Consider the following 12,322-nt stretch of genomic DNA (forward strand, 5'->3'; position numbering starts at 1 on the left):
GCCAACTGAGCTGACGCCAGCCATCGTTCAGGTCTCCCTTTTGAAGCTCTCGCTGTTTAGGCAAATGAAAAAGAGAGATGATGCTACTGGAAAGGTCCTGTCTGTAAATTAGGGCTTGTTTATGAAACTTGGAACTGAAAAAGTGACACTGAGAGCCGTTTGGTGCCAAGTGAACTTCAGTGGCACAGAGTTGTTTAAAAACCTCTTAAAAGTCCATAGAACGGCCGCTCAGGTGGCGCAACAATAAAAACACACGCTGGAACCAGAGCTGGGATCTTGAATACATCGTATCGAATCTCAGCTCTGCTTGCCGGCTGGGCTGAGCGGCCACATGAACAACGATTGGCCTGTTGTTCAGCTATGGGTGGGATAAGCTGGATGGGGTCTCTCTCTCATAACTAATGCAATTATGACCTCTGCTGGCTGATTGATGGCGCCTGCACAGAGACGGGAAAAGAGTGCTCTCAGGATGTGTCTCTCCATACACAGTGCTGAGCTGCACTGCACTCGTCAAAGTGTAGGTGATAAGATGCATACAGCTGCTGCCCACGTGTCAGAGGGGGCGTGGGTTAGCTTCGTTCTCCTCAATCAGAGCGGGGATCAGCATTGGTGGAGAGGAAGCATGACGCAATCGGGCAGTTGGACGCGCTAGAAGGGAGAAAAAGGGGAGAAATGTATAAATGAAATATTACAAATAAAAAAAAGTCCATAGAACAATTGGATCCTACGTCAATTATATTTCTTATACACTTTGAGGCGAAGAGTATGTGGATCATGAGCTTGTTGGAGAACCTGTTCCAGAACCATGAAGATTAAGGTTGTTTTGATGAAACACATGCTTTGCTACAGTTATTGACTAAACTTCTCCAGAGACTGAAGAGATACTAGCACACACTAGAATATTTGTATATTTGTATCTATTATTGTCACTAAATTAATGTTTAGCCAAAAATGATGGTTTGTGGTAGTTTTAGAGATTCTGCACTGTTTTGTACAGGACCTACAATACACTAATGCCCAGACTCCCTTGCACTGCTTTGTTTAGCTGTCACAAGATAGCAGAGACAAACTAGCCCGCTCCACAGTGCCGTGTATACAGAATTGAATCATACTTTGTTTTTCTTAATACTGTAGAAATAAATGTAAAGAAAAAACTGATATTTTTCTCCACAAAAATAGTCTGCACTCAGCTAGCCTTATCTGCCAGATGGAATCTTGTTAGGGATCGTGACTGGTCCCACAAGACAAGATGGACTCTTTAGGTGGACGAAGAATGTTTGGCATGAAACTCTACGCTTCTTTTCAGGACAGCAGACGAAGCTAATATCATTTGTATGCTCTCAGATAGCGGAGCGAGACAGTGGAGACGGCCGAGCTTTGAAGTGTCTCTGCATTAACACACAGTGAATCCCAGCAGGTTCTTCACAAGTCACTGCTCATATCGATTGACCCGCCGCTGCCAGCAACTACATCGGCTACATCATTTCAGGGGCTCTGCTGCTCGCATTTGATCTGACGCCGAGAAATCTACCTGAATTGATCGAACAAAACAGGTATTAAAGAGTCCTGGAATGAAAATGAACACAGGTTTATTTATTTTATTGACTGATCCAGTCACAGATTATTGTATGATTTATAAGTCAGGGGACTGTGAGTGGTATTTTAAAAGCTTTTGCTTGCATTTCCTTAAGTACGTCAGTGGATTTTAGGGTATGTTTTGGCCTCTTTTTAGCTTTAGTTTCTTGACTGACTGGCTGATATTTAGCGTTCATTCATTCATTCATTCATGTACTTGCAATGTTTCTAGTGCCACCGGCTTCCACACAACCCTAAAGCATACAATGATAAGCCAAAACATTAGAACCACCTGAAGCCCTGTCGTATCTAGTCCCAGGACATTACCATTATATTACATGGTGGATCATCCTACAATGCATACTGGTGCCACCTCTTCTACAAGTAAACGATGCACACATGCCTGACTGTTCACATGAATATACATTATACAGACAAAAGTATATTGACTCCTGACGAGGGATGCAAATTTTCGCCAATTTTCTTTAACCACTACCCGAGCTTCTTTAGTTGGTTAACCACTAACCGACAAGCTCATAAAGTCCCCAAAAATATAAAAAACACCACTTAGTTTCACATCAAGTCTTAATTTTTTGTTTTTTTGTTCGCTGTTTTCCGGTTCTTGTGCCAGTGCCATGACCAGTCAGTAAGTAGAAGTTACTGTTGAACCAGTAAGGATGTGAATCCACATCTGGCTTTTCCCTCCCCAGACACTGCTAATCTCCGTCTCTGTAGAGCAGCGGTCCCCAACCTTTTTTGCACCATGGACCGATTTCATATAAGATATAATTTCACGGACCGGCAGGGGCGGAGGGATTTAAAATAGAATAACTGTACTACTCACAAATAAGCTTTTTTCGCTGCAACGAGACACTGCTCCCACCTAGGGGTGATTGGAGACAATAACACCCGTAAAAAAAATTTTGTTTTCACTGCTGATGTAGCCATCTCTAATTATTTATTCTTACTGTGCGGCCTGGTAATAAATGACCCACGGACGGTGGTTGGGGACAACTGCTGTAGAGTGCACAAATTAAACCTTTCCATAGATGCAGACTAGTGCGTGCTTCTGCTGACCACTTTCAATCGATTAATCTTACATGAATCATAAAGCCAGGTGTAAACGGGGTCTGAGTTTTGGGACCACTAAGGACCACTTGTTCCTAGATATTAAAGTGTATACATTAATAAGTTTGAGAGCTAACACTTGAGCAAAAATAGTGCCATTGCTATCCTGACCTTTCGGATCAGAGTTTGGACACTAAATGATATATTTAGGCCTGGTCTCTTGATGCCTCACCTCACGTGAACCGCATCTGACTCAGAGCATGTATAAATATAGAGTAAAATATTAAAAATGCTATTATCCTGTACAGGATGGATACAAATTTGAATTACCATAAATTTACACAATCAATAAAGTTTATAAATCACTGCTTACTGTTTTTATTTGCATTTTACATACTGCTTGTGGAGCTGAGTTTGTATTTATAGGTACAGAAAGGGGTAAATGTGTGTCAGTTTAAAGCAGATTTAGATTCTGCAGTTTAAACAGGTTCTAGACTGCTCTGTCTGATCCTGGGAGGGAAAAAATATATAGCAATTCCAGCGATAAGCCCCCGGAGCGCAGTTAGAGGGCATTAATGGGCAGTTTCCCCCTGCTGCCATGAATCACAGATCCATCTCAGATGATCTCCCCAGTGACCTTGCTCGTGTGAGAGGATTCGCCTCGACAGCGCTCCCCACAGAACCAGCAGGGTGAGCTGTTATTGTTTTCTCCTGAATAATTCAGACTATAAAAACGACTAAGTGTGCTATTTTTATTGTGAGCTGCAGACCTAATAGCAAAAGGCCTGAACCATTGAGATTACTAACACCCAGCGATAAAGCAGTAACGTCACTGCACTTGAGCTCTAGTGGCTGTACAGGATGTAAAATCCTGATGTAAACTCGCCGATCACTTTGTTCAGTACTTTATCTGATACGTCCATTCACTGCACCCACAGTACAGGATCACTTTGTCTGTATAATTACTGACTTTGGCACTCAGGTAGTGCAGCGGTAAAACACACTAGCACACTAGAGCTGACACCTTGAATTGGTCGGTTCGAATCTCAGTTTTGCCACCCTGCAGCCTGGGCGCCTACATAAACAATGTTTGGGTCATTGTTCAAGGTAGGTTGTCGGAGGAGATTCCTCATAACTGATGCAATTATGACCTCTGCTGGCTGGCTGAGTCGAGGGATAATGCATTGATAAGGATGTGACTCTTCGAACACAAAAAAAGCTGAGCCCCATATGAACTCGCCTGGTGCCGGTGAAAAGATGCAGTCGCTACTGCACACGTGTCTGAGGGAGCGTGTGTTAGTCACGGCTCTCCTCAGTCAGAGTGGAGGTCAACATCAGTAGAGAGGAAGCATAATGCAATCAGGTCATTAAATACGACTAGATTGGGAAAGATTGGGGGGAAAAATTACTGACTGTAGCCTATCTGTTGCTCTGTCCCCCTGTATCTTATTTACCCAGAGAAAGGAACCCCATATTACCCCCACTCTGTCTGGATGACTAAGATGCTTGCAACATCTAATTTCTACCAGAGGGTTTGCCAATCTAAAACCTTCCTTCAGCCACTTTGTTAAATTGCGAGGGGGAAAGTAATTACTAGGAAGATTTGGCCACCAAATAGTTTAGGAATTGTAATAAGACACACAAGGCACAAATTCAAAAAATCCTACTACTGGATATTATTGTTACTGTTTTTATTATTACTGTTTGTACCGTACGCTTCTTATACTGAGTCTTTTAGCCCCTGTTGCTATAAGCCATCAGCATAACATGATGTTACCACCAGCATATTTTACAGGGGTTGATGCTACGTAGCTGCTTTTAAGATTTAAGATTTAAGATTCAGGACATCATTTAAAGCAGTGGTCACCAACCTTTTTTGGACCACGGACCGGTTTCATTTAAGATATAATTTCACGGACCGGTAGGGGGCGGGGGAATTTAAAATAGAATAACTGTACTGTAGAATGGAAAATCAGTGTGAATCCTGAGCTTTTTCACTGCAATGAGACGCTGCTCCCACCTAGTGGTGATTGGGGACAATAATACCCGAAGAGCACTGGAAATTTCATTGCTCTTGTGGCAATCTCTAATTATTTATTCTCACTGTGCAGCCCGGTAATAAATGACCGGTGGTTGGTGACCACTAATTTAAAGAGTCTTACAAAGAGTATTAATACTCTTCAAAAGTCACTATTTTCTTTTGTGGTGAGATGTTTAAAATCTCAACTTTTTCATTCCACATCATTTACACAGTTTTATAGATCAACTGGAAATAAAAAACACTCATTATATACAGCAGATTTTTCAGCATGAGCAGTTCTCACCTCTTGATTGGGCACGCTGACATATGAACTCGAGCGGCCTTCTGACGCCCTGTTTTGCCATGAGAACGTCCATCCATCACCCAGATTTTGTCCCCACACTAACTTCTCCAGGTAGTTCAGAACCACCAGAACAAACAGAAACACTGCCAAGATTAGGCCACTCGTTATCACCCACTTTCTCTACAGAAAACCAGACAGACAGAAACATGGTTACGTTACTTAAAACGCAGACGACAGTCACAATGCTGACAATTACAGGTTTTACAGCAACTGTACTGAAAGCAACAGGCGTCACAATAACGTTTACATTTTCCATTTACGGCATTTTAGCAGACGCGCTTTTAGTCAAAGCGACTTACAATTGTGACTGAATGCAATGCAAGCAACTGAGGTACAAAGGTTCAGCAAATGAAAGGCTTTAAGAGGATTGACAGCTGATAAAAGGATCTATAGTGGATTTAGAAACTATTCAGACACCTCGACTTTTTGCACTCTTTATTGTGTTGTGGATTTAATTTTTTAGTAGATATGAAAGTCATTTTACCCATCAAACTACACTTAATCACCTATAATAAACCTGAAATCTCTTATTATAGTATATGGTATTTAGACCATTTGTTTTCGTATATTAGAATATACTAAATAGCTCATTTGTAGAAGTATATAAAGGCTTTTTAAAAGAGATGTTTTAAGCATTTTCTCTTTTTTAGGAACATAAGCCACTGATTTTGGCCCGCTTGATGGCTGCTAAAGATTCCCTTTACATTTTTAATGACTTCAAGCCTTTCCTGTAAAGAAAATATGTAGGAGAGCTCTGAAGCCTATTCATGCTCTTCTTGTTGATGTCTGGGAGCTTTTCATTGTCTGGAATCATATGATGGTTGTCAGATTCATATCAGATCTCCCACATCAAATATTTCACTTCCCAGCAAAACTTCACACCAGTCCTGATGACATGCAATTAATATGGCTGTTTAGTGCTCGTGCAAAAACATTTTTCCTTGTGTTACATTACTGCCATTTTCAGTTGCATTTATACTTTATAAAGGAATGGGTCATTTATTACCAGCTACACAGAGAGAATAAATAATTAGAAATCGCTACAAAAGCAATTAAATTTCCAATACTCTTTTGGGTGATATTGTCCCCAATCACACCTGGTGGGAGCAGCATCTCATTGCAGTGATAAAGGCTCAGGATTCACACTGATTTTCTATTCTATAGTTATTCTATTTTAAATCCTCCCGCCCCCAGTGGTCCATGAAATTATATCTTATATGAAACCGGTCCGTGGTGCAAGAAAGGTTGATGTAAAGTTTTTAAATATATCAGCCTGGAAAGCGTTAAAAAGCCAGTTCTTATGCTGTGGGACTTAAGTAAACCCCAGTGAGAGCCATTAACTCCAAACAGTGCTTAATATTCCTAAAATATACTAATAAATGGTCACCTGATCGGGGGCTTGCTGAAGATGCCATTCTAAAACTATGGGCATTAATATAGAGCTGGCACTTTTTTGAGGCTATTACAGTCTCCACTCTTCCGTTTAGCTTTTTCAGATTGAATTTTAAGATTTCGTAGCAAGTTAAAAGAATTTTGTACAGTGTCTAGCTCCTACATTCATCTAAAAAATGTCTCCTAGAGCTAAATTTAGGGCACTGTGCAGACGGCTGGCGTTCCTTTAATGCCTTGCATGTCTCGTCTGATCTTGTTTTGTGCACCTGAACCCTAAAATTAAAAGATGTGACTAAATATTTTGGGCAGTATGATGTATATTGGCTTACAGAACATTGTTACTCCAGCAACAAAACAACAAAATGCTTTTTATATGTGAAAATTTGTGTATTTTTATTTTATGTTGATGCTAAGGTGGTCAAATTCTTTAAAGAGAAATGGTAAGGAAATAAGAAATGTGGTAGGAACATCCATCTCATCCTCGCCGACACGTTCATCTGTTCTCATGGCACAGAGAAGAAGAAAGAAAGGCAGAAAAATAATCCTTCTGCTTCGATTTTAATCTAGAGCCACAGATCATGGCAAAACAGCGTGTCAGATCGGGCTGCAGTGAGTCAATGAGCTTTTTACAGCTAGACGACGTTTCATTCTGCTATCGGTTAGAACGATGGTTGGCAGGGACTTACGTTCCACACAATTTCACCCATTAGCTCCTTTCAAAGTGTGAAAAATGACAGAAAGAAAAAGAAAACCCCAGCATGACAACGTCTTTAGCCGGAGTACTGACAGGCTATTACTAAACCTGACCTTTCGGTCAAGGCTGCGTTTGTGAGGTCATGTTAGACGAGAAGGTCTGGCTCACAATCTACGTTCCAATTCAACCCAAAGGTGTTGAATGTGTTTGAGGTCCAGTGGATTTCTTTTACATCACCAAACCGTGTCTTTATGGATGGAACCAGAAATGACCTTCCTTGAACCGAATTTGGTCTGATATAATTACTGACTGTAGTCCATCTGTTTCTCTACATACTTTTTTAGCCTGCTTTCACCCTGTTCTTCAATGGTCAGGACCCCCACTGGACCCCCACAGAGCAGGTATTATTTGGGTGGTGGATAATCCTCAGCACTGCAGTGACACTGACATGGTGGTAGTGTGTTAGTGTGTGTTGTGCTGGTATGAGTGAATCAGACACAGCAGCGCTGCTGGAGTTTTTAAACACCGTGTCCACTCACTGTCCACTCTATTAGACACTCCTATCTAGTTGGTCCACCTTGTAGATGTAAAGTCAGAGACGATCGCTCATCTATTGTTGCTGTTTGAGTTGGTCATCTTCTAGACTTTCATCAGTGATCACAGGACGCTGCCCACGGGGCGCTGTTGGCTGGATATTTTTTTGGTTGGTGGACTATTCTTAGTCCATCAGTGACAATGAGGTGTTTAAAAACTCCAGCAGCGCTGCTGTGTCTTATTCACTCATACCAGCACAACACACACTAACACACCACCACCATGTCAGTGTCACTGCAGTGCTGAGAATGATCCACCACCTAAATAATACCTGCTCTGTGGGGGTCCAGTGGGGGTCCTGACCATTGAAGAACAGGGTGAAAGGGGGCTAACAAAGCATGCAGAGAAACAGATGGACTACAGTCAGTAATTGTAGAACTACAAAGTGCTTCTATATGGTAAGTGGAGCTGATAAAATGGACAGTGAGTGTAGAAACAAGGAGGTGGTTTTAATGTTATGGCTGATCGGTGTATATATACAGTATATCTTAAAATTTAGTTACTCTCCAAATTTATAGCAGTGTTGGGTTATAGTTAGGGTTTTTTCTACTTTCCCTTGGTGGTTAGCATTGGTTTGTATAAACTTAGCATTAGCCGTAGCATTTGTTTTCATTAATTCTTCCATTTTTACTCTTTTTTCACCCAATCCACTTGTGTCTGATCAAAGCTCAGCCACCCACCACCCGATTGAGGAGGACTGTAACGCACTTCCTGTGATCGCTTCTTTTCACCTGCCAGAGATAGGGTCTCACAAAGCACAGTATCTCAGGAGCAAAGTATCTCGGTCAGCAACGGTCATGATTGACCAACGTCAAGAAACCCTGTTTCCCTGTATAGACACACAGTTTATTATTTGTCTGTGTTGGCGCCCAGCCGACTGATAGCAGAGCTGAGATTCAAACATAAGCGCTCGCAATCCCAGCACGGGTTGGCTAGTGTATTTTACCACTGCACAAACTGAGTGCAAGACTTAGCCCACGAAAGGTGCCAAAAGGTGTTCCCAAGTTTGAATTGCAAATAGGTTTAAGCATCAGAAGAGGGTTAAAACCCCTGACAAGCTTTCAGAAAAGTTCCTTCTTGGGAGAAGACAGGAACCTACTTAGCATAAAAAAATGACATTAGCAATGCAAAAGTGTGGCGTCCTACTCGTGCTCGACTGAGCCGTTTAAACTCCATTTCTGAATAATGGCAGAGATGTTTACCGAGCATTCGACCTCCATCTCACTACACCTCCTGCTCATTTCTACAAGGATGTGTTCATTAGCTCTTTAAGGTAATGAGGCGAAGACTGGACGAGAAACCTCATCAAGTACTAATCATGGTATTTTATATCAAAATTTACCAGGACTTCATACATTCTCAAAAGGTGCTGACATTTACTGAATAAGTGACACTGCTTATGTTTGCAAATTATACACCGATCAGCCATAACATTAAAACCACCTCCTTGTTTCTACACGCACTGTCCATCTTATCAGCTCCACTTACCATATAGAAACACTTTGTAGTTCTACAATTACTGACTGTAGTCCGTCTGTTTCTCTGCATGCTTTGTTAGCCCCCTTTCATGCTGTTCTTCAGGACCCCCACATGACCACTACAGAGCAGGTATTATTTGGGTGGTGGATCATTCTCAGCACTGCAGTAACACTGACATGGTGGTGGTGTGTTAGTGTGAGTTGTGCTGGTATGAGTGAATAAGACACAGCAGCGCTGCTGGAGTTTCTAAACACCTCATTGTCACTGCTGGACCGAGAACAGTCCACCAACCAAAAATAACCAGCCAACACCGCCCCGTGGGCAGCGTCCTGTGACCACTGATGAAAGTCTAGAAGATGATCAACTCAAACAGCAGCAATAGATGAGCGATCGTCTCTGACTTTACATATACAAGGTGAACCAACTAGGTAGGAGTGTCTAATAGAGTGGACAGTGAGTGGACACGGTATTTACAAACTCCAGCAGTGCTGCTGTGTCTGATCCACTCATATCAGCACAACACACACTAACACACCACCACCATGTCAGTGTCACTGCAGTGCTGAGAATGATCCACCACCTAAATAATACCTGCTCTGTGGTGGTCCTGTGGGGGTCCTGACTATTGAAGAACAAGGTGAAAGCAGGCTATGTAGTAGTATGTAAGTATGTAGAAAGTGGAGCTGATAAAATGGACAGTGAATGTAATTTTAATGTTGTTAAATGGTTTTAATGTTATGGCTGATCAGTGTATACACAATATACAGTGTATCACAAAAGTGAGTACACCCCTCACATTTCTGCAAATATTTCATTATATCTTTTCATGGGACAACACTATAGACATGAAACTTGGATATAACTTAGAGTAGTCAGTGTACAGCTTGTATAGCAGTGTAGATTTACTGTCTTCTGAAAATAACTCAACACACAGCCATTAATGTCTAAATGGCTGGCAACATAAGTGAATACACCCCACAGTGAACATGTCCAAATTGTGCCCAAAGTGTCAATATTTTGTGTGACCACCATTATTATCCAGCACTGCCTTAACCCTCCTGGGCATGGAATTCACCAGAGCTGCACAGGTTGCTACTGGAATCCTCTTCCACTCCTCCATGATGACATCACGGAGCTGGTGGATGTTAGACACCTTGAACTCCTCCACCTTCCACTTGAGGATGCGCCACAGGTGCTCAATTGGGTTTAGTCCATCACCTTTACCTTCAGCTTCCTCAGCAAGGCAGTTGTCATCTTGGAGGTTGTGTTTGGGGTCGTTATCCTGTTGGAAAACTGCCATGAGGCCCAGTTTTCGAAGGGAGGGGATCATGCTCTGTTTCAGAATGTCACAGTACATGTTGGAATTCATGTTTCCCTCAATGAACTGCAGCTCCCCAGTGCCAGCAACACTCATGCAGCCCAAGACCATGATGCTACCACCACCATGCTTGACTGTAGGGAAGATACAGTTGTCTTGGTACTTCTCACCAGGGCGCCGCCACACATGCTGGACACCATCTGAGCCAAACAAGTTTATCTTGGTCTCGTCAGACCACAGGGCGTTCCAGTAATCCATGTTCTTGGACTGCTTGTCTTCAGCAAACTGTTTGCGGGCTTTCTTGTGCGTCAGCTTCCTTCTGGGATGACGACCATGCAGACCGAGTTGATGCAGTGTGCGGCGTATGGTCTGAGCACTGACAGGCTGACCTCCCACGTCTTCAACTTCTGCAGCAATGCTGGCAGCACTCATGTGTCTATTTTTTAAAGCCAACCTCTGGATATGACGCCGAACACGTGGACTCAACTTCTTTGGTCGACCCTGGCGAAGCCTGTTCCGAGTGGAACCTGTCCTGGAAAACCGCTGTATGACCTTGGCCACCATGCTGTAGCTCAGTTTCAGGGTGTTAGCAATCTTCTTATAGCCCAGGCCATCTTTGTGGAGAGCAACAATTCTATTTCTCACATCCTCAGAGAGTTCTTTGCCATGAGGTGCCATGTTGAATATCCAGTGGCCAGTATGAGAGAATTGTACCCAAAACACCAAATTTAACAGCCCTGCTCCCCATTTACACCTGGGACCTTGACACATGACACCAGGGAGGGACAACGACACATTTGGGCACAATTTGGACATATTCACTGTGGGGTGTACTCACTTATGTTGCAGCTATTTAGACATTAATGGCTGTGTGTTGAGTTATTTTCAGAAGACAGTAAATCTACACTGCTATACAAGCTGTACACTGACTACTCTAAGTTATATCCAAGTTTCATGTCTATAGTGTTGTCCCATAAAAAGATATAATGAAATATTTGCAGAAATGTGAGGGGTGTACTCACTTTTGTGATACACTGTATATACATGTATTACTATATGGCAAACGATTATCTTGAGGTTGTTCTTGTCTTTGTGGCTTCCACTCTTTTGGGAAATGTGTCAGTGAGAATTTGTGCCAATTCAGTTAAAGAGCGCAGGCAGGCCAGCCTGGCACACACACTCTTTGGCTGTATACTGTAAGTCGCTTTGAATAAAAGCGTCTGCTAAATGCTGAAAATTTAAATGTAAATAACACTGGACTTCCCGGCAAAAGATGCTGCCTTTGAGGAAGCGTACGTCTCTCTAAAATCATAATGTACACCTCCAAGTAAATGGTACCTTCACACATATGCAAGTCACCCATGCCATGAGCACAGATGCACCCACAAACCATGACAGATATTGTCCTGATATAATAGTTTGTTTATTCCTGACTGTGCTCAGGTGGAGGAGCGGGTTTGAATCTCAGTGGCCGGGCATCTACACAAACATGACTGGCTATGTCTGAGGAATATGATGAGCAAAGCCATGAGCCTAGTGTCTAGCAACACAACTACGACTGGGATAAAGCGGCTAAAAATGAAAATGAAAAATTCCTCACTGTGTCATTCATAATATACACTAGCATGCTTTTTTGGTTGGGGGACTATTTGTACAATAGTCTGCACATTGACATCATCATTAAAGTTCAGAGTATGAAAAGGCATCGCAGGGCGTCAGGGCTCTGTTTGGGACAAGGTTTTGTGTCTTTGCTCTTAATAAAAAGTTAATGTGATGGTAAACCGAGAAGACGCCTGGTCTCATGATCTTGTCCTGAAT

The 12,322-nt window shown here is 42.3% G+C and overlaps 1 protein-coding gene across 1 annotated transcript in view; it reads right to left on the minus strand.

The window, feature by feature from the left end:
• The window catches only part of st6galnac3 (ST6 (alpha-N-acetyl-neuraminyl-2,3-beta-galactosyl-1,3)-N-acetylgalactosaminide alpha-2,6-sialyltransferase 3), a 33,435-nt gene that overhangs the window by 18,929 nt on the left and 2,184 nt on the right, over positions 1-12,322 (minus strand). Inside the window, exon 2 of the mRNA XM_062992954.1 lies at positions 4,968-5,147. Within this exon, the coding sequence (XP_062849024.1) occupies positions 4,968-5,147 (180 nt within the window). The remainder of the gene's footprint in view (positions 1-4,967; positions 5,148-12,322) is intronic.

Source organism: Trichomycterus rosablanca, chromosome 4, assembly GCF_030014385.1.
Source record: "Trichomycterus rosablanca isolate fTriRos1 chromosome 4, fTriRos1.hap1, whole genome shotgun sequence".
NCBI lineage: Eukaryota > Metazoa > Chordata > Actinopteri > Siluriformes > Trichomycteridae > Trichomycterus > Trichomycterus rosablanca.